Raw genomic sequence first — 18,631 nt, forward strand, 5'->3', positions numbered from 1 at the left:
TGCGGAGAAAAACGGTTCCTGTTAAGCCAGAGGATACTCTACCTAAAATGGGAAATGCATAATCCACCAGCAATAAAATAGACAGTGTCCCAAGTTCAGCTTAAAATATATCAACTTTTGAATTATTCCCCAAGTCCTAAATTTTCTGGCCCAACTCCCTCTATTTTACCCACTTTGGTTAACTATACATACAGATCACTATTTTCAGCCCCTTTACCATAACATACACCACAGCACTTTAACAGCTTCTGCGCTGCCCTATAGGGCAGCACGGGTGCATGAGAATAGAGATATACATTCATTTATTTATTTGCGCTCCCGATTTAGGCCAGTGAAGGTCGGCCTAAGTCAGATGATCGATCCCTGTCCGATCAGGGATCTTCCTGTACCTGTGTTTTCTCAAAAAAGAATATATGACAATTGACAATGACCATTAAAAGTTATAGGGAATATTTGCATTCCCTGTGATAGCATTAAAAGTGATAAAAAAATAAATAGAATGAAAAGATTGTAAAAAAAAAAAAAAAAAAAAAACCCTCGCCCCTCACCCCCTGCGCATGCATGAGCGCTAACCCTGTGCCAGTATGTAAACAGCAGTTGCACCATGCATGTGAGGTGTCACCGTGACTAGACCTCTGTACATCTAAAATGGTACCTTGGTAAAGGCTTTTAAAGCGTTGCTTATGGATATTAAAAATGTATGCAGTTTTCCGCCGTTGCATGGGGCACAGTTTTAAAGCACGTCATGTTTAGCATCTATTTATTCGGCATACCATCAACTTTTATATTTCACCAAATAATTGGCCACTATATTGTGTTTTTGTGCATTGAAAAGTAAAAAAAAAAAAAAAAAGTATTTTTTTCAAAAAAATTTGCGTTTGAAAAATTGCTGCGCGAGTACTATGATAAAAAATTGCAGCACCCACCATTTTATTCACTAGGGTGTTTGCTTTAAAAAAATATGTTTGGGGGTAATTTCCAAGCAAAAAATACTGATATTTTGCATGTGAACAAAGTTTCAGAAAAGGCTTGGTCTTCAGGTGGTTAGAAGAGTGAGTGATGTGTGGCATAAACTACTAATGCTGGGCATAAAATGCCCCCACCCCCCCAAAATGACCCCTTTTTGGAAAGTAGACACCCTAAACTATTTGACGAGAGGCATGTTGAGTCAAGAGAATTTATTTTTTTTACTGCAAATGTTGTTTGAAAATGGTAACAAAATGGTCACTTAAATGATTTATTGCTCACACATGCCATGGGTATACTGTATGTGGAATTACTCCATAAAATACATTCTGCTACTTCTCCTGAGTATGGGGATACCACATGTGAGACTTTTTTGGCAGTCTAGCCAAGCACAGGAGCCCAAAATCCAATAAGCACCTTTAGGCTTTTAAAAGGGCTTTATTTCCTCATTACACTTCCTGACTACCACAGTTTCAGAGGTTCTGAAATGCCAGGATAGCACCTAACCCCCCCAAAATGACCCCTTTTTGGAAAGTAGACACCCCAAGGAATCTGATAAGCACGGTGAGTATTTTGCAGATCTCGTTTGTTGCCACAAGTTTTTGGAAAATGAAGAAAAACACATTTTTCTTTTTCTAGATTTCAAAACCTTGGGAGAAAAAAAGTTGCGCACCTTCAGGCTTTCAAAGTGGTCATTGGATTTCAGGCTCCTGTATGCAGCTAGGTTCCCAAAGTCTCACACACGTGGTATCCTCATACTCGGTAAAAGTAGCAGAATGTATTTTGGGGTGTAATTTCACATATACCTCCTAGATTGTAAGCTCCAAGGAGCAGGGCCCTCGAACCCCTCGTGTATTGCATTGTTACTGTATTGTCTCCCATTATAATGTGCAGCGCTGAGCAAACCGGTCGCGCTAAGTAAATACTGTATAATAATAAAAAATAATATACCCAAGGCTTGTGTACATCAGTTAAGTGACAACTTTGTATCTAAAAAAAATAATAATTCTTTTTTTCCCCCACAGGTTTTTGGAAAATCTTCCATGGACGCAATATGCCTCTCAGCACATAGCTTAGGGCACCTACTTTCCAAAAAAAGGGGTCATTTGGGGGCGTTTGTACTGTCCAGGTATTTTAACACCTCAAGAAATCATGATAGGCAGTCAGAAAGTAAAACCTGTGTAATTTCCATTACCTATACCATAGTTTGCAGATGCTATAACTAACACAAAGCAATCAATATACACTTATTTGGATTTTTTTTTTTTTTTTTTACCAAAGACATGTAGCAGAATACATTTTGGCCTAAATTTAAGACTGAGTCTACTGGATTTTTTTTTATAGCCGAAAGTAAAAAACATTAAGAATTGTTTTTTTTTTTTTAATTTTCGGTCTTTGCTTGTTTGTAGCGCAAAAAATAAAAAGCACACAGGTGATCAAATACCACCGAATGAAAAAATAAAGGACATAAATTTTGTTTGGGTACAGCATAGTATGACCGCGCAATTACTAGTTGAAATAGTGCAGTACCGAGTTGCAAAGAAAGGCCTGGTCAGGAAAAGGGGATAAATTCTCAGGAGGGCAAGTGGTTAAAAGAGGTAATTGGTTACCTACCTGCACTGGTTCTGCAAAGCCCCATACTCAGACCGCAACTCCCTTATCTGCTTTACAAGCAACCTTACAAAAAAAGGAGAAAAATAATTATTCAGACACTTAAGTTGCAAACTTTATAAAATCGCATTGCAATTTAAAATTATTTAGCCTGCTATTTTCCAGAGCCAAGTATGACTTCTGTAGTGACAGTTTTTGGTACAAACAAAACGGTCATTGTTTTTCAAGTCAATGTTCTACATATAAAAAGACACACACACACACACTTAAGAAATACTTTTTAATAAAATGCCCACAACTAAATTACACCTTACCCTTTATACATTTCAGCATGCAGTGACAAGCTGTTACAGCAGTCCATGTAGAAAGAACCACTAACAGTAGCTCTACTACAAAGGGCTTGGGACCTAATCTGTCAAAGTACCAATGGATCACAATAGTTTGCCTTCAAATCATGTGCCTAGCAAAGAAGGACTCTAGGACATTTTAGGCACATCCTACAGTGGGGATCGAAAAATATTAAAATAATCACATTTTGTTGCTTTGCAGCCTGAAATGAAGGCAGACAGTTTGTTTTATCTAGTTGGATGTTATAAGTTGCTCTGAGTAAATACAAGTGAAAACTAAAACACCATGTCAGAAAAAAAAAAAAAAAAAAAAATCAAAACCAAGACCGCAGACTTGGAAAAAGAATCACCCCCCCCTTCCCCCTTCTGAAAAGGACTTGTAAACTCAATCGGGTGTAGCTAATCACCTTCAAATGGCACACAAAGCCATTTGACTTTCAACTGTAATCATCTGCGGTCATTTTGATGATCTCAAAATGAAAATAGCTTTCCTGGAGCATTTCAGTCCCTGGTAGTGCAACTGTAGAAAACAAATCAACTATGAGGGGGGCAAGGCAGTGACAAACGATCTCCAGGATAAAGTTTTGGACAGGCACAAGTCAGGAGGTGGATACAAAAATATTTCAAAGGCTTTTTCAATGCCTAGAAGCACAGTGAAGAGCCGGGAAGAAACTGGTTACAGAGGCTACCAAAGAGACCTACAGCAACTTCACGGCTTTTATGCGAGGATTGCCACAAAAAAGGAAAAAAAAAAAAAAAAGCCATGACTAAGCTTTGCCAAAACGCACCTTGAAGAATCTGAGGCCACATGGAAAAAGGTGTTATGGTCAGATGAGACTAAAATCAAAATGATTTGGCCTCCACACCAAACGATATGTCTGGCAGAAATCCAATATAGCTCACCATCCAAATAACACCATTACTACAGTAAAGCAGTGGTAATATCCTGTTATGGGGGTGTTTCTCTGCAGCAGGGACAGGAACACTTGTCAGGATAGAAGGAAAAATGGATGGGACAAAATGCCATAAAATTTGTGAGGAAAATCTGCTGCCCTCTGCCAGAAAGTTGCCAATGGAAAGGTTTACCTTCCAACATGACAATGACCCAAAGCACACAGCAAAAAGTGACCACACAGTGGTTGGAGAAAAAGGCGAATGCCCTTGCATGGCATAGTCAAAGCCCAGACTTAAACCCCATTGAAAATCTGTGGAATGACTTGAAGACTGCAGTCCACAAATGGTCACTATCAAATTTAACTGGACTTGAGTAGTTCTGCAAAGAAGAGTGGGCAAATATTGCAAAGTCTAGATGTGCAAAGTTAGAGACATATCATAACAGACTAAAGGCTAGAATTAAATAAAAAGGTGGTTCAAGAAAATATTGACAACAAGGGGGTGATCCTTTTTCCAACTCAGTGATTCTGGTTTTGATTTTTTTTTTTTCCGTATATGTTGGTGTTTTAGCTTTCACTTGGATGTTATAAATTGCACTAAATGAGTTGAGTAAATACAGCTGGATTAAACAAAAAACTGTCTTCATTTCAGGCTGCAAAGCGACAACGTAAATTTTAAAGGTGGTGATTCTTTTCTATATCCACTATAGGCCCTTCGTGAACCAAGCTAAAATAATGTTCTCTAAATAGGATTTTTTTTACCTGCAAAATCCTGTTCTTGTGAGTACATCATGGGAAACAGAGCGCCTTTATATTCATTATGAATAGGGCTGTGCAGCCACCTTCAGGTGATTGGACAATGGCAAAAACCAAAGACAGGAAGTCCCCTCCCAGGCATGACTCCTCCTCATTAACCAAGGCTTCAATTTTCAGTAGTAAGTCATGAACCACAAAACAACAAACACATAGCTGGGTCTCTGTGCCACACTATGTACTCCCAAAAAAATTTTTTACAGGTAAACCAAAAACCGTATTTTCTTTTTGTACATTACTGGACACAGAGCACTTTATGTTCATTACACATAGGGATCTCTCAAACACTGAGCATAAGGGGGGGGGGGGGGTTGGCAACACGGCAACAAGCCAACAAAACATGTTAGACCCACAAGCGACAGCCTGCCACACACACTGACCAAGGTAGCGTCCCTCAGTGGCTCTAAAATTCACATGGTAAAAGCTTTGTTGAAAAGGTACGAACCAAAGACCAGGTAGTGACTGTACAAACATTGAGCTACCAAAGACGGATGTGAATAGCCCAGGAAGTAGCCACACTGCAGGCACATGAGCAGTCACTGAAAAGAGAGGAACACATCCTCAAGACCATAAGCCGAAGAAAAAGCTGAAGGATCCAACGATAAAAATGGCCCTGCGTGACCCTTCTTTGGGCCTTGAGGAAAAAAAAAAAAAAAAAGTTAGGGAATCACAGCAGAGGACTTAAAGAAACACCCAATAGCATAAACTACATCCAAAGTCTGAAGAAGCTTGTTCCCCAGGGTCTATGGCTTAGGACAGATAAACGGCAACAATGTCCTTGTTGAAATGAAACAAAGAAATCAACCTAGGTTTAAAAAAAAAAAAAAAAAAAAACCCCACACACCACACAAACACCTAGCCAAAGTTAAGTAGCTATAAACGGTTCCTTACATGAAAGACTAGATTTTGAAACATAAAAAAATATACTTAAAGCAACACGGGGTATGATTTTTTTTAAGTGAGGCAAAGCAAATGCAAACAGGACTGTAAGCTTACCATTTTATTTAGTAACAGGTGCTTTGATTGGCATACAGAGTGTTATAAAGAAAAACATGTCCAATGTCAAATTTTGAAACAAGTGTTATTGAGTCCTTAGGACCTGGCAACAAAAGGGTTAAAGGCTAAGACTGACAGCAGGGGGTTTACACACAATCCGGTAGCTGCAGCCACCGCGATTGTGTCTATAACTGACAGGCAAACTCCTGCGCTGCCGCCTGATTGCTTCCATAGCCCCCCAGTAATGTGCACCCCCCTTCCCCTTGTGTCTTCTATGAAGTACAAAGATATATATTTATTAAATATAAAAAAAAAATAAAAACATCCCAACCACCCCCCTTAGAAAAAATCTGAGGCCCCCCAACCCCATATATATGCACATACAAATGTAAACGTCGATTGCAATACACGTTACATATCGCTGTGCACGCCAGAGTGACTGAAGTGTCACCTATAGACCACAGAAACTATTACTCTGTTTTTGATAATTCTACGTCAAAGAGAGATCATTCTCATCACAGTGAAAGAAAAGGTCTCATGGTTTCTAGTCAGACATTTTCACAGGTTCCAAAATCAAATGGTGATGTTCATCCCCTTCTGGATCTCGAGAAACTCAAGTTTCTCCAAGTGTAGAAGTTCGGATGAAGTCGGTACAGTCTGTGGTGACCTCATTCCAGAAAAGAGCTTGCTGACATTACGGGACATCAAGATGCTTACCTGTGTGTTGTGTTCAGAACCTTCCATCTCACCAAAAGGTTCTGCGTTTTGCAGTGGAGGAGTGCCACTTAAATTTGTGGCCCTGCCATTCGGGTTGTCAACATTTCCCATGATCATCAAGGATCTGTTTTGGAGGATTCAACATACCAAAGTAACCCTGTTCTGGATATCTGCATAACTTGCATCAGCGGGAGCAATCTACTGTTAGAGACCATGGTGTCTCACATAGTGTACACTCTGGTGTGGTTTGAGCGAGCCCTGCATTACAGAAATTAGCCTTGGCTTCAGCCCAGAGGTTGAAATATTTATGCCTGATTCTGGATATCATCTAAGTGTGATACTCCTTCATAGGTCTTACTTTGAGGGCTCAGATATAGCTATTCAAGACTAACAATTCCCTCAATTTACTCTTGCATGAGGGTTCTCAGAAAGATAGTAGCCTATGAGGCAGTGCCTTTGGCCAGCTTTCTTTCCAAGACCCTCCTAAAAGAATGTCCTAAGGGCTTGAAACAGGTGGGTGCAGTCTTTGGTTTACCTGCTGTCAAACACCAGCACAAGACTGTCTCTGGGCAAGAAAAGAGAATCGCCGCATGGATGCTGAAGATGGAAAAATTGTTCCTCCTCTGTGTCATGGAGGGTCTTGACGACAGACACCAGCCTCAGGGGCTGGGATGGACTTCTGGACAATTTAATCAATCCAGGGAACATTGTCACTGCAGGAAAGGTTGTTGCCTATCATCATCCTGGGATTGAGGGCAATTCACCTTGCTCTATTGCATTGGGGGTAACAAAATACTCATACCCAGTCATCTACTGGATTGTAAGCATCCAAGAAGGGCTAAACACTTGTTCCCATGTTTTTAGCAGGGCATTACCAATGAAAATAGACTAAAGCCATTCCATTCTCAGTGGATGCCTTAACCACTTGCCTACTGGTCACTTTTACTCCCCTTCCTGCCCAAGCAGATTTTCACCTTTCAGCACTGTTGCACTTTAAATAATTGCACGGTCATGCAACACTGTACCCATATGAAATTTTTAAAAATTTTTCCACACAGATTTTTTTGGTGCCATTTAATCACCACTGGGTTTTTTTATTTTATGCGCTATAAAATGACAAAAAATTAAAGTGTTTTTCTTAGTTTCCATTATAAAAGTTTGCAAATAATCTTTCTACAAAAATTTATGCCAAAATGTATTCTGCTAAATCTCTTTGGTAAAAATAACCCAAAATCAGTGTTTATTATTTGGTAGGAAAGTTATAGAGACCACTAACTATGGTATATATATAAAAATTGATAAATCCTGATGTAATGACAGCTGATCTCATTTATTGAGGCCCAGAAATGCCAAGACAGTACAAATGCCCCCAAAATGATCACTTTTCAGAAAGTAGACAGTCTGAGGTATGGCGAGGGTTTTGAAGTTAACATTTTTTGTCATAATGTTATGGAAAATGAAAAATACCTTTTTTCCCCACATACTGTCACCAATGCAGTACAGTGTCATCATATAACTAGTGCGGCTGTGACCAGGGACACTGACTGCCAACCACATGTAAAAAAAATTAATACATTTTAAAAAAATTATTTTTTTTCTTTTACTTCTGTAACCAGAGCAATGTTACCATAGTAGTATTGTACTATTTTTTTTTTTTTTTATATATACATTATGATTGCCTATAACAACAAGTTTCATTGGTATAAGCAAGTATTTACTGAATGAAACCGATTCATTCAGTAGGTTTTGTTGTGATTAGCTGTGATTGGCCATAGCTGATCACATGCCGATGGGCTGTTAGTGGCACTGTCTGTACATGTAATCACTGTGACCAATCACAGCTCGCAACACAGTTGTAAGCAGTGAATGGCGTGAAAGGAAGCCATTCATTGTTTACAAATGTCATGTGATATGCTGTGATTGGTCACAGCGATCACACAACACTGTAAATACAAAACATCCTTAAATGAGGATGTACAGGGAAGGATTGAGGATGCTGCAGCAGATGCCAGGATCCGAATCCTACAACTTGTGGAGTAAAGGATTTGGGAAGCGGAATATTTTTAAGAGTCCAAACCAAAAAAGAGCCACAAGGTCCCTTTGGGGTCTGAGATGAACCATAACCCTGGGCTTCTTCCTCGGACGAAGATTCTACTGCATTGCCTTCTACCAAACGTGCCTAAAAAGGAAGAGGGAGGAAAGGGGGAACACCTTTTGCGATCAAGTATTTTGGAAAGCTGCTGCTGAATTCAGTGGTAGCAGACAAGAATTGCTTCCTTGTCAGAAAGGAACTGAAAGAAGGTGCCCTGGAGGCAGCAGAGAAACCAGATAGATGAAGGCAGAGCCATATGGAGCAAACTGACCCCCAGGGGATACAATGTACAGTGGGGTACATTCAGGTTCCTCCCTACCTGAAATAAGGTATATAAGACCCACATGAGGGATGTGGCTTAACGGCGTGAAGGTAATGACGTCAGTCTGCGGATTGAAATTGACGTGGGTCTCTGAGTGAGATTTAAAGTACTAGTGTAGGAAAGAAAGATTTTGGATGGATCCATCTAAATGGATGATCGAATACAGTTGCAAGAAAAAGTATGTGAACCCCTTGGGATTACGTGGAGTTTTGCATGAATTGGGCATAAAATGTGCTCTGAACGTCATCTAAGTCACAACAATAGAAGAACACAGTCTGCTGAACATAATACTACACAAACATTAGATGTTGCCATGGTTTAATTGCACATAACATGTAAACATTCACAGTGCAGGGAGGAAAACGTATGTGAGGCCCTAGCTTAATGACTTCTCGCAGAGCTAATTGGAGCCAGGAGTGAGCCAACCTTGACTCCAATCAGTGTGATGATATTGGATGTGTTGCTGACAGCTGTCCTGCCCTTAAAAAACACACACCTGTTTTGGGTTTACTGGTTTCAAGAAGCACTGTGATGTGAACCATGCCTCGCAGAAAAGTGCTCTCAGAAGACCTACGATCAAGAATAAAACACCTAAACCTTACAAGGTACTGCTGCAATCTTTAATCCCACAAGGAATCTCTCTTGTCAAAGAAGTTCTGCCTTGTACCCCCCACCGGCAAGGCTAACACTCAAGGGCTCTTTCTGCTAGGGCCTGCTGTGCTCAGCCATTGACCTCTCTAGCCCCTGCTGCCCTGCAACACCTATGTAGCAGCAACCATTATTGCCCAGAGAGCCTGCACTAGGACACTCTCACAGGGGACCCAAGATGGCCACCACCAGGGTGCTCGACTACTTGTGATCTCACCTGCCACTCTGTATATGCAGCCCAGCCATCAGAGTGAATGCAGGGGGTGGAGAATTAATCACCACCTCATATTTGGTGCCCTGGTCCTCCCAGACCACCCCTAAGCCTTGCTGCTTCTATGTAGTGCTTAGGAGTGCCCCAGGAGGCTCATAGCTGTACAGAGTTAAAGAAAGAACACAGTAAAATGACAAGTACATAAACAAAAAAGGTCTATGGCCACAGCACCCTTGTCCCAGCTTTAGGGGGGGGAGGGATTCACTAAAGCAGGTTATGGGGGTCACCAGCAGGGCTACAACAGGGCACCTACCAGATCAGCCACAGGACCCGGCCTAGAGGATCCAATCTTCTTCCATCATGGGTCATTGCCAGTGTCCAATAACCTGGCAGTGGCAGCATAACCTTATTCAGAATGAACATAAAGGTGCTTTGTGCCCCGAGAAATTAGATAAAGATATCTGTATTTTCCAATACTACTCACTGTGCTTTTTCCTGGTACTGCCTAATCACAACATTCTCCCTCTGCAGAGTTCGTAGGTATCTCTGGCGTGCCACCTTATTTCTTGCCAAGGCCTTTTCTTGGTCCTGAATTTGAAACTGGAGGGAATCGGAAATATAGGTATTTGTGCCTACAAAAAAATTATTTGTTTATTAAAAATACACTGACACACCAACACCACCACAAGAAATACGCAGTAACACCACTTTGTCATTATTTCTCCTGCTTATCATCCATCTGCTAAAAGACAAATTGAATCATGTCTTGAATTCAAGAACTTCTATTTAATACTACTAATGCTTAAAATGATCATAACTTAGGATAATTTATTCAAAAAACAATGGATCGTCCCACTGCCCAACATGCCCTAGGCCAGACCAGTGTCTGCAGCAGATTCACTGTGTCAATATGACAAACATACAGTTAGGAATAAAATGTTGAAATGTTAGTAGATTTCTTCATCTGACTTAGAGAATATTTACAGATTATGAAGGGTCCCTTTATCAAGGAAAAATCATACACCATCCTTAAAGCCAATTCATTTAGTTCCCACCTTTCACCCTCCATCCTACCATCCTTCACCAACCCTGTCCCTTTACCCCTTGGAACTTTTCAAAGTAAACGTTTTTAAAGATCAATTGAACCCTTGCTATTTATTACTGCATAGTCAGGCTGCATATACAGTAACATTTTTGGATGGTCTTCATTTTTTTTTCCTTTTTTAAAACACCAAGTGCTGCAGAAAAAGTTAAACGATTGTCGCAACATGCTGCCAGCACAGAGCAGGTTAATCCTTGTGTCAGCGTAAAACAAATAAAAAAAAACAGCATATTACTGTTTAAGCAGCAAGACTGATACAGTAATAAACAGTAAGCGTTCAACTGGGGTATAAAATTTGCAGAAGACATATCTTAGACTTGGGGCCTTAAATACTGTCACATGACAAACCAGGTCCCTTGTCAACATGGGCAGTCCTCAATGCCACATAGAACTGTACTCGTATTTTAACATGTGAACGCCATTCTGCGCAGCACTCCACTGTGAGACCAAACTTCATTATGATGCTGAACCAAAGGGATATGTAATTGACAGCCTGGGCTCACAGAAGTGGCTGAATGGCACTGGAGGCAAAAGTAACAAAAAAAAAAAAAAAACCACAGGACGACAGGTAATCAGAGGAGGATGCAGAGGGTACCACTTTTTTTGTAAACATGAAAGGGGCCTTCCAAAGCTGGAATCGTATTATTTATTTACCAGCATTTATAAAGTGCAGTCAATTTATGCAGTGCTTTACACACTATGTTCACATCAGTTCTTACTCTTAAGAAGCTTACACTCCAAGTTCCCCATCACACACACACACACACACACACACACACACCAATTTAGGCAACAGCCTATAAGATACCACCATGGCTAGGACTATGGGAGGAAATCAGAGTAACTGGATGCAAACTGCACAAGGAAATGGAGAACATGCAATTTCCATGTAGAAAATGTCCTGGTCGGGAATCAAACCAAGGACCCCAGTGCTTCAAGGCAGGAGGTACAAACTTGAATATAGACATGCCATTACTACAATCCAACTCACCATCAACATTTCTTTTGATATGTTGTAACAAAACATATCTGGCAAAATGGTACAGGAGTTGAACAAACTTAGGACCGCCAGGTGAAAGAAATATGGATGCTGCAACTTGTGGAAAACCATTCCCAGCATCTTCCTATGGGGAAAAGCCACAATTACTACACAGAACTCCAAACATTTCAATTCAATACACCATTGTTGAGGGATGAGCAGGCAGAAGAGGGGAAGAAAAGGAAATTCTAGTCATTGTAATAACCGTACTAAACGACAAGTTACAAAATACTTACAGAAATCTTTCTTAGCCATTCATAGGATGCCTTCCTAAACTCAGCATCTTTCTTCTTATCCAGTGGAGGCCAACAATGCCTAGCCAAGAAAGGAAAATCAGGTAAACATACTTCTGTCTGCCAAGAAATTGTGCAAGGACCACAATAAAGCCGGGTACACACGGGATGAATTTTGGCCAAAATCAGCCAGTTCAACAGAAACTGGCTGACTTTCGGCTCGTGCGTACAGCTGCCTGTCTGATAGAAGCTGGTCATGAGAACAGACAGAAAAACATGCATGCTGAAAAACCAGTGGGCAGTAGCTTTCAGAACACAACAGCACAGTGTGGGAGATCAATGTACTGACATTGCTTGTGTTAGTACTGTTTTTTAACATTCAGCTTGCTGGAGAAAAAAAAAAAAAAAAAAAAACCTTCTTGTGCATACCAGGCTTAAGCGACTATGGCCACTAGCAGTAATTATGGTAATCTGCCAGCCGGAAAAGCCCCCTGCCGGAAGAATACAATAGCGCAGTGGGAAGCACTTCCCCTTCAATTGCTTCTCTTAGATGCATTAACCTTGATATAGGTGAAGCTATGTATGAAAACTGTGGCCATTATCTTGACTGCTTAACTGTGTCAGGCACAGGCTGTCATAAGTAAATGTGCTGAAAAAAATATTTGAGTAGCTTAATTTCTGACTTTATTTTTTTTTAAAGTTTGATTCCAAACAGATTGCCAGAGCTCTACAAGCACCCACGCATATGATTCCTGCTGCCCTCAGAACAACCAAAGTGGCTGGCACACTTCCAGACTGCACAAATCTGTCAAGCTTGACCATCATCAAAGTGGGACTAAATTAGCCAAAACAGATTTGCTTATCTGATCAGCATTTGTAGAAGATGCAATAAAATGCTAGTTGAATGCCTGGGGGAAAAAAAAAAACAAAAAAAAACCACGACTTCTTCCAAATATGTGCACCCTCCATAATTTCACTGTAGGGATGCATCACCAGGTCAAAGTGCCATCACAGTGGAGACACTAAAATTGTTGCATAAATAATCACTTCTTAATCAATCCAGCTCTTCCAGCTGAATGTCCCATACAGACCAGAGCACTTTTTAGATTTCCACACTGTTGATTGTACTGATTTCTCAAAAACTCCTTACTTAAAACATCTGACCTTACCCCACCTTTAAAATAATACAAATAAACCTTGAGGAGAGCACACATTTACAGAAACATAACTAATACGTTAAATTTTAGTTTACCTGAAAACTTCTCTGCACTGCACAGCATTTAGTTTTGAAAAAAGAAAGTGGAAAACCACATAAAATGCATCCTTATTGGGCTTATCAAACATGTTCCTAGAGAGAAAAAAAAAAATCAAACATGAATATGCATAAAATTGAGGCATAAAAAAAGAAAGCAGATAACAAAAGAGAATATGTTGCTACTGTCATAAACCAGTCATGCATGGATCGGAACTCGGTTCCGACTTGTGTACAACCAGACTGTTGGAAATAATTTTCTCGATCAGCACCACCAGCTGTAGCCGGCAATGCTGAGGAGTGTATTCCGATTGCAAAGAAATTCTCTAGAGTTTAGAATAAAACAGCGCTGTGGGAGAGATTGCCTCATCTACACTGAATGTGTAGATGGGGGAAGTCAAGTCATTTTTGTTGTTCAACCTATAGGTTGAGAAGTTCAAAAAAAAAAAAAAAGACTAATGTATGGCTAGCCTTATAGAACTACAGTGTTAAGCTGGCCATGATTATTCCCCCCCCCCCCCATTCAGCTAGTATGCTGAATGAAAAGAAACAAATGGATTCCTCAATCCTGATAGCAGGACTCTTTGTTGTTAGTGGCTGCAGAGCAATATAAAAGTTTTCCAACATTCCCATTCAACAGAACTCGATCTAACAATGAACTTCACCCAATACAGTCCCAACGCATCTGGTGTGAATAGACCCTAGGCTCCTTTCACGCAAAACGAAGTCCACTGCAGATCCCTGCTGATTGGAGCTAAATGGGACACGTTACTGTTTTGACATTCATGTTCCTTTAGCTTTGTGCCCGACTGACATGGGCAGACTCTTGCCAGCTCTATGGGTAGCCAGGTGTAAACGAAATCCACAATCCATCTACATCTGGCTACCAATGATCCAGTCTAGAAAAAAAAAAAAAATGAAAGGATGCAGTCCTGGATGCATCTGGAGGTAGGCGGGTGTAAACGGACACAAGTCTGTCTACAGCCACCTGTTCATAGGGCTCCATGGGCCTTCTGGGGAGGCCCACCTGAATAAAAAAAAAAAAAAAAAAAAAAAGCCAAAATCACGTCCCACTGGATTCAATGTGAAATCACGTCCCGTTGACTTCAATGCAAAATGCTTCAATTTCATTTTTTTTTTTTTATTCTACATATATTTCATTTTATTTTCTGTCCATTTTGTGTGTGTTCCTTTCAATGAAAGTTATTTTACTGGAATGTATTTTTTATATTAATTTCAATTCATGATATTAATTAAAAAGTTGACTATAATACAATTCTATATAAAAAATATGTAAAAGAACAAAACTGTCAATGTCAGTTTTTGGCCATGTGCATCCTGAATTTTTGTTTTCGGTCCAGAATATTTATTTTGGTGCACCACTACTTTTTGGTTAGCTTTTGCAAAACTGCACCAAAGATGCAGAATTTTAATTAAGGTTTAATTTGAGGGTATGTACATCCAAATTGGAGGAAGGGTTTAGGAATTACACCTCTTAAGAGTAACCATCCCCCCTTTTTCAAGGGACCAAAAGTAATTAGACAATTGAATCAAAAGCTGTTTCATGGCCAGGTGTGGGCTACTCCTTCATTTCTTCATCAGGTAAAAGGTCTGGAGTTGATTCTAAGTGTGGTACTTGCATTTGGAAAATATTTCTGTGAACCTACATCATGCATTCAAAGGAGCTGTCCATACAAGTGAAACAGACCATTCTACACCGCGTTCCAAATTATTATGCAAATTCTAATTGTCAAAGATTAAATATTTTGTTTTTCAGTGTAACTCATGGATGGCATTGTGTGTCAGGGCTCTTTTGATCACTGAAAACAATCTCGGACACCTGTGATAATTAGATTGGCAGGTGAGCCCAATTTAAGGAAAAACTACTAAAGAAGGGTGTTCCACATTATTAAGCAGAGCACCATTTTCAAGCAATATGGGGAAGATAAAGGATCTCTCTGCTGCCAAAAGAGTGAAATAGTTCAATGAATTGGACGAGGTATGAAAAGAGATATTTTACGAAAACTTAAGCGTGATGACTGCCTGAAGCCTGGAACCCATGGACATTACCAAAGACTGGGTTTCCTCCTTTCTGATGCTTTGCCAGGATCTAACTGCAGCTGTCTTCAGTTCTTTGTGGGTCTTTCTGCCTTTAGTTTTTCCTTCAGCAAGTGACATGCATGCTTAATTGTTTTCATACCTCGTCAATTCTGAAAATTTTATTTGGGTACTATGTTGCATGACCGCGCAATAGTCAAAGTGCAACAGTGCTGAAAGCTGAAAATTGGCCTGGGCAGGAAGGGGCTATAAGTGCCCGGTAGGCAAATGGTTAAAAATTAACATTTTATGATCATATTCATTTGAGCCCTTGAAAATGGAGGGACTGTGTATATAAATGGTTGCAGTTCCTAACATTTGTACTTGATATTTATGTTATGTTCAACCCCTTGAATTAAAGCTGAAAGTCTGCACTTCAAATTCATTTGGATTGTTTCGTTTTAATTAATTCTGGTGGCATACAGAGCCACAAGTATGAAAATTGTACCTGTGTCCAGGGGCAGACTGACCATTCGAGCACTTGGGCACTGCCCGAGGTCCCAGGGTCAGTAGGGGGCCCCATGAAATGCCCTTGCTACCTTTTTATTGGGTGTGCTTTGAGTGTGGGCAAGGACACAGGGGCCCCACGAGTTGTCAGTCTGCCCCTGCCTGTGTCCAAATATACAGTATATGGACCTAACTATGTGATCTCCCACAGAACATGGAACTGCAATTATTTTAGTAAACAAAGTGCTACAGACCTTTTTTCATCAGCAGTCTTGTGATTTCTATCAGTGTCCAACCAAGCATTGACTAAAGCTTGTAAGAGGAGTTTTCATTTTGCTCTAGGAGGATGCAGGACCCCTGACCTCCATCTGCACAGTGCAGATTAGCCCTATGCTAAACACATGCACTTTTCCAAAAAAAGAAAAGCCTCTCTAGCAACACACAAACTGAGCATGTGCAGACACAAACTGTCTTAACAGGAAATAAGGAGCAGATTAACCCTTTAGGTCCCATAGTGAGTATAACAAGCATTCTTTACTGCAGACTGATTTTACAGTTGTGGGTTTAGTAACACTTTAAAACAAAGCCCTCAAGTGGCACGCTGTCATTGCTGACAGTGCTTCCATCCTCACCCAGTCCTTCCAGGTTCGCTGGCTCTGGTGGCTCGAATGGCCAAGCTGCGATGACATCACACACATGCATGGAAGTCACTTTTTACGACACACAGCTCTGAAGGAACGGCACGGGCATGCTGTTCCTTCAGCGCACATAGGCCAGGGCTCTGCACAGGTAAAACGCTCCTAAACAGTGCACATTTGTGTGATCATTACAGTACCTGCAGGCAAGCCCGATTATAGGTTCACCTGTATGCACAAGTACAAAAACTGACTTTCCTCCCAGTGTAACAGCAGTAGGGTCCTAAGAACAGCAGAGGAGACCAGTACGTCTAAGCGATTGGCACTCACACTCCAAAGGACACATGGGCCAGCGTTTTGTTCAGTGTGGTGGCCTCTGCTCCAGCCTGGAAGCCCAGGGCCTGCAGAGTCAGCCACAGGTGCTCCTTCCTCCAGGCGGGGTGGGATCGTGCGGAGCTCTGCATGCTGCTGGCCGGGGAACACACAGCACCGAAATGAACGTGCAGGAAGTCCCGCTGTGATGACTACACGAGCAGTTCGTGGGCTATTCAGGGAAGCCAGCACTTATCCTATCACCATATCACTGCAGGAGTCTTCGGTCCTCGCAGCTCTACTCGCCGGCTGCCAGACACAGGTCGGCGCTTTCCTTCCTCTTCATTCCTATATTGAAAACTTTTCTTCCTGTAGAGGAGGACGCCGCCATCTTTTTTTTTTTTTTTTCCTCCAAACCGCCAAAACAGCCCATTCACTTTAACCAATCAGCTGGCAGCGCAGCCACAGCCCTATACTAGGAGAGGCGGGGGCTGCATTCTGTATATTCAGCCAATGGCAGGACGGGAAGCTTTAATGGGCGGGAAATGAAGCGTAAAAGTGAAGGCGTCCACTGACTGCGTGCGCGTCCCCGATTAGGGTAAGAGTGTTGTGGTGTGCAGTACATCGGTGCAGTCACACGGTGTCCTTTCAGCCATACACAGCTCCACACATAAAGAGCTCTTGTCTGTACAGTACATTCCTCTATAGCAGTGGTTCTCAACCTTTCTAATGCCGCGACCCCTTAATACAGTTCCTCATGTTGTGGTGACCCCCAACCATAAAATTATTTTCGTTGCTACTTCATAACTGTAATTTTGCAGTGGGAGGACTAGCGCCCCATCACTGATGTCAGTGGGATGAATAGTGTCCCATCGTTGGTATCAGTGGGATGAATAGTGCCCCATCGTTGGTGTCAGTGGGAGGAATAGTGCCCCATCATTGGTGTCAGTGGGAGGAATAGTGCCCCATCATTGGTGTCAGTGGGAGGAATAGTGCCTCATCATTGGTGTCAGTGGGAGGAATAGTGTCCCATCATTGGTGTCAGTGGGAGGAATAGTGCCTCATCATTGGTGTCAGTGGGAGGAATAGCGCCTCATCATTGGTGTCAGTGGGAGGCATAGTGCCCCATCATTGGTGTCAGTGGGAGGAATAGCGCCCCATCATTGGTATCAGTGGGAGGCATAGCGCCCCGTCATTGGTATCAGTGGGAGGCATAGCGCCCCATCATTGGTGTCAGTGGAGGAATAGCGCCCCATCATTGGTGTCAGTGGGAGGAATAGTGCCCCATCATTGGTATCAGTGGGAGGCATAGCGCCCCATCATTGGTGTCAGTGGAGGAATAGCGCCCCATCATTGGTGTCAGTGGGAGGAATAGTGCCCAATCATTGGCGTCAGTGGGAGGAATAGTGTACAATCATTGGTGTCAGTGGGAGGAATAGTGCCCCATCGTGGGCGTCAGTGGGAGGAATAGTGCCCCATCGTGGGCGTCAGTGGGAGGAATAGTGCCCCATCGTAGGTGTCAGTGGGAGGAATAGTGCCCCATCGTGGGCGTCAGTGGGAATAGTGCCCCATCGTGGGTGTCAGTGGGAGGAATAGTTCCCCATCGTGGGTGTCAGTGGGAGGAATAGTGCCCCATCGTGGGTGTCATTGGGAGGAATAGTGCCCCATCATTGGTGTCAGTGGGAGGAATAGTGCCCCATCATTGGTGTCAGTGGGAGGAATAGTGCCCCATCATTGGTGTCAGTGGGAGGAATAGTGCCCCATCATTGGTGTCAGTGGGAGGAATAGTGCCCCATCGTTGGTGTCAGTGTGGGGAGGAATAGTGCCCCATCATTGGTGTCAGTGGGGGGAGGAATAGTGCCCCATCATTGGTGTCAGTGGGGGGAGGAATAGTGCCC

At 41.8% G+C, this 18,631-nt stretch overlaps 1 protein-coding gene across 1 annotated transcript in view; it reads right to left on the reverse strand.

The window, feature by feature from the left end:
* The window catches only part of HAUS6 (HAUS augmin like complex subunit 6), a 60,950-nt gene extending 43,787 nt beyond the window's left edge, over window positions 1-17,163 (reverse strand). Inside the window, exons 1-6 of the mRNA XM_089693960.1 lie at window positions 16,752-17,163; window positions 13,243-13,338; window positions 11,994-12,072; window positions 11,710-11,842; window positions 10,101-10,248; window positions 2,581-2,643 (exon numbers count right to left, since the gene is read on the reverse strand). Of these exons, the coding sequence (XP_089550086.1) occupies window positions 2,581-2,643; window positions 10,101-10,248; window positions 11,710-11,842; window positions 11,994-12,072; window positions 13,243-13,338; window positions 16,752-16,885 (653 nt within the window). The 5' untranslated portion in view covers window positions 16,886-17,163. The remainder of the gene's footprint in view (window positions 1-2,580; window positions 2,644-10,100; window positions 10,249-11,709; window positions 11,843-11,993; window positions 12,073-13,242; window positions 13,339-16,751) is intronic.
* Window positions 17,164-18,631: the final 1,468 nt, after the last annotated feature.

The sequence above is a fragment of the Staurois parvus genome, unplaced genomic scaffold (genome assembly GCF_062004578.1).
Source record: "Staurois parvus isolate SC_StPar_1 unplaced genomic scaffold, SC_StPar_1.0 ptg000644l, whole genome shotgun sequence".
In the NCBI taxonomy this organism is placed as follows: domain Eukaryota; kingdom Metazoa; phylum Chordata; class Amphibia; order Anura; family Ranidae; genus Staurois; species Staurois parvus.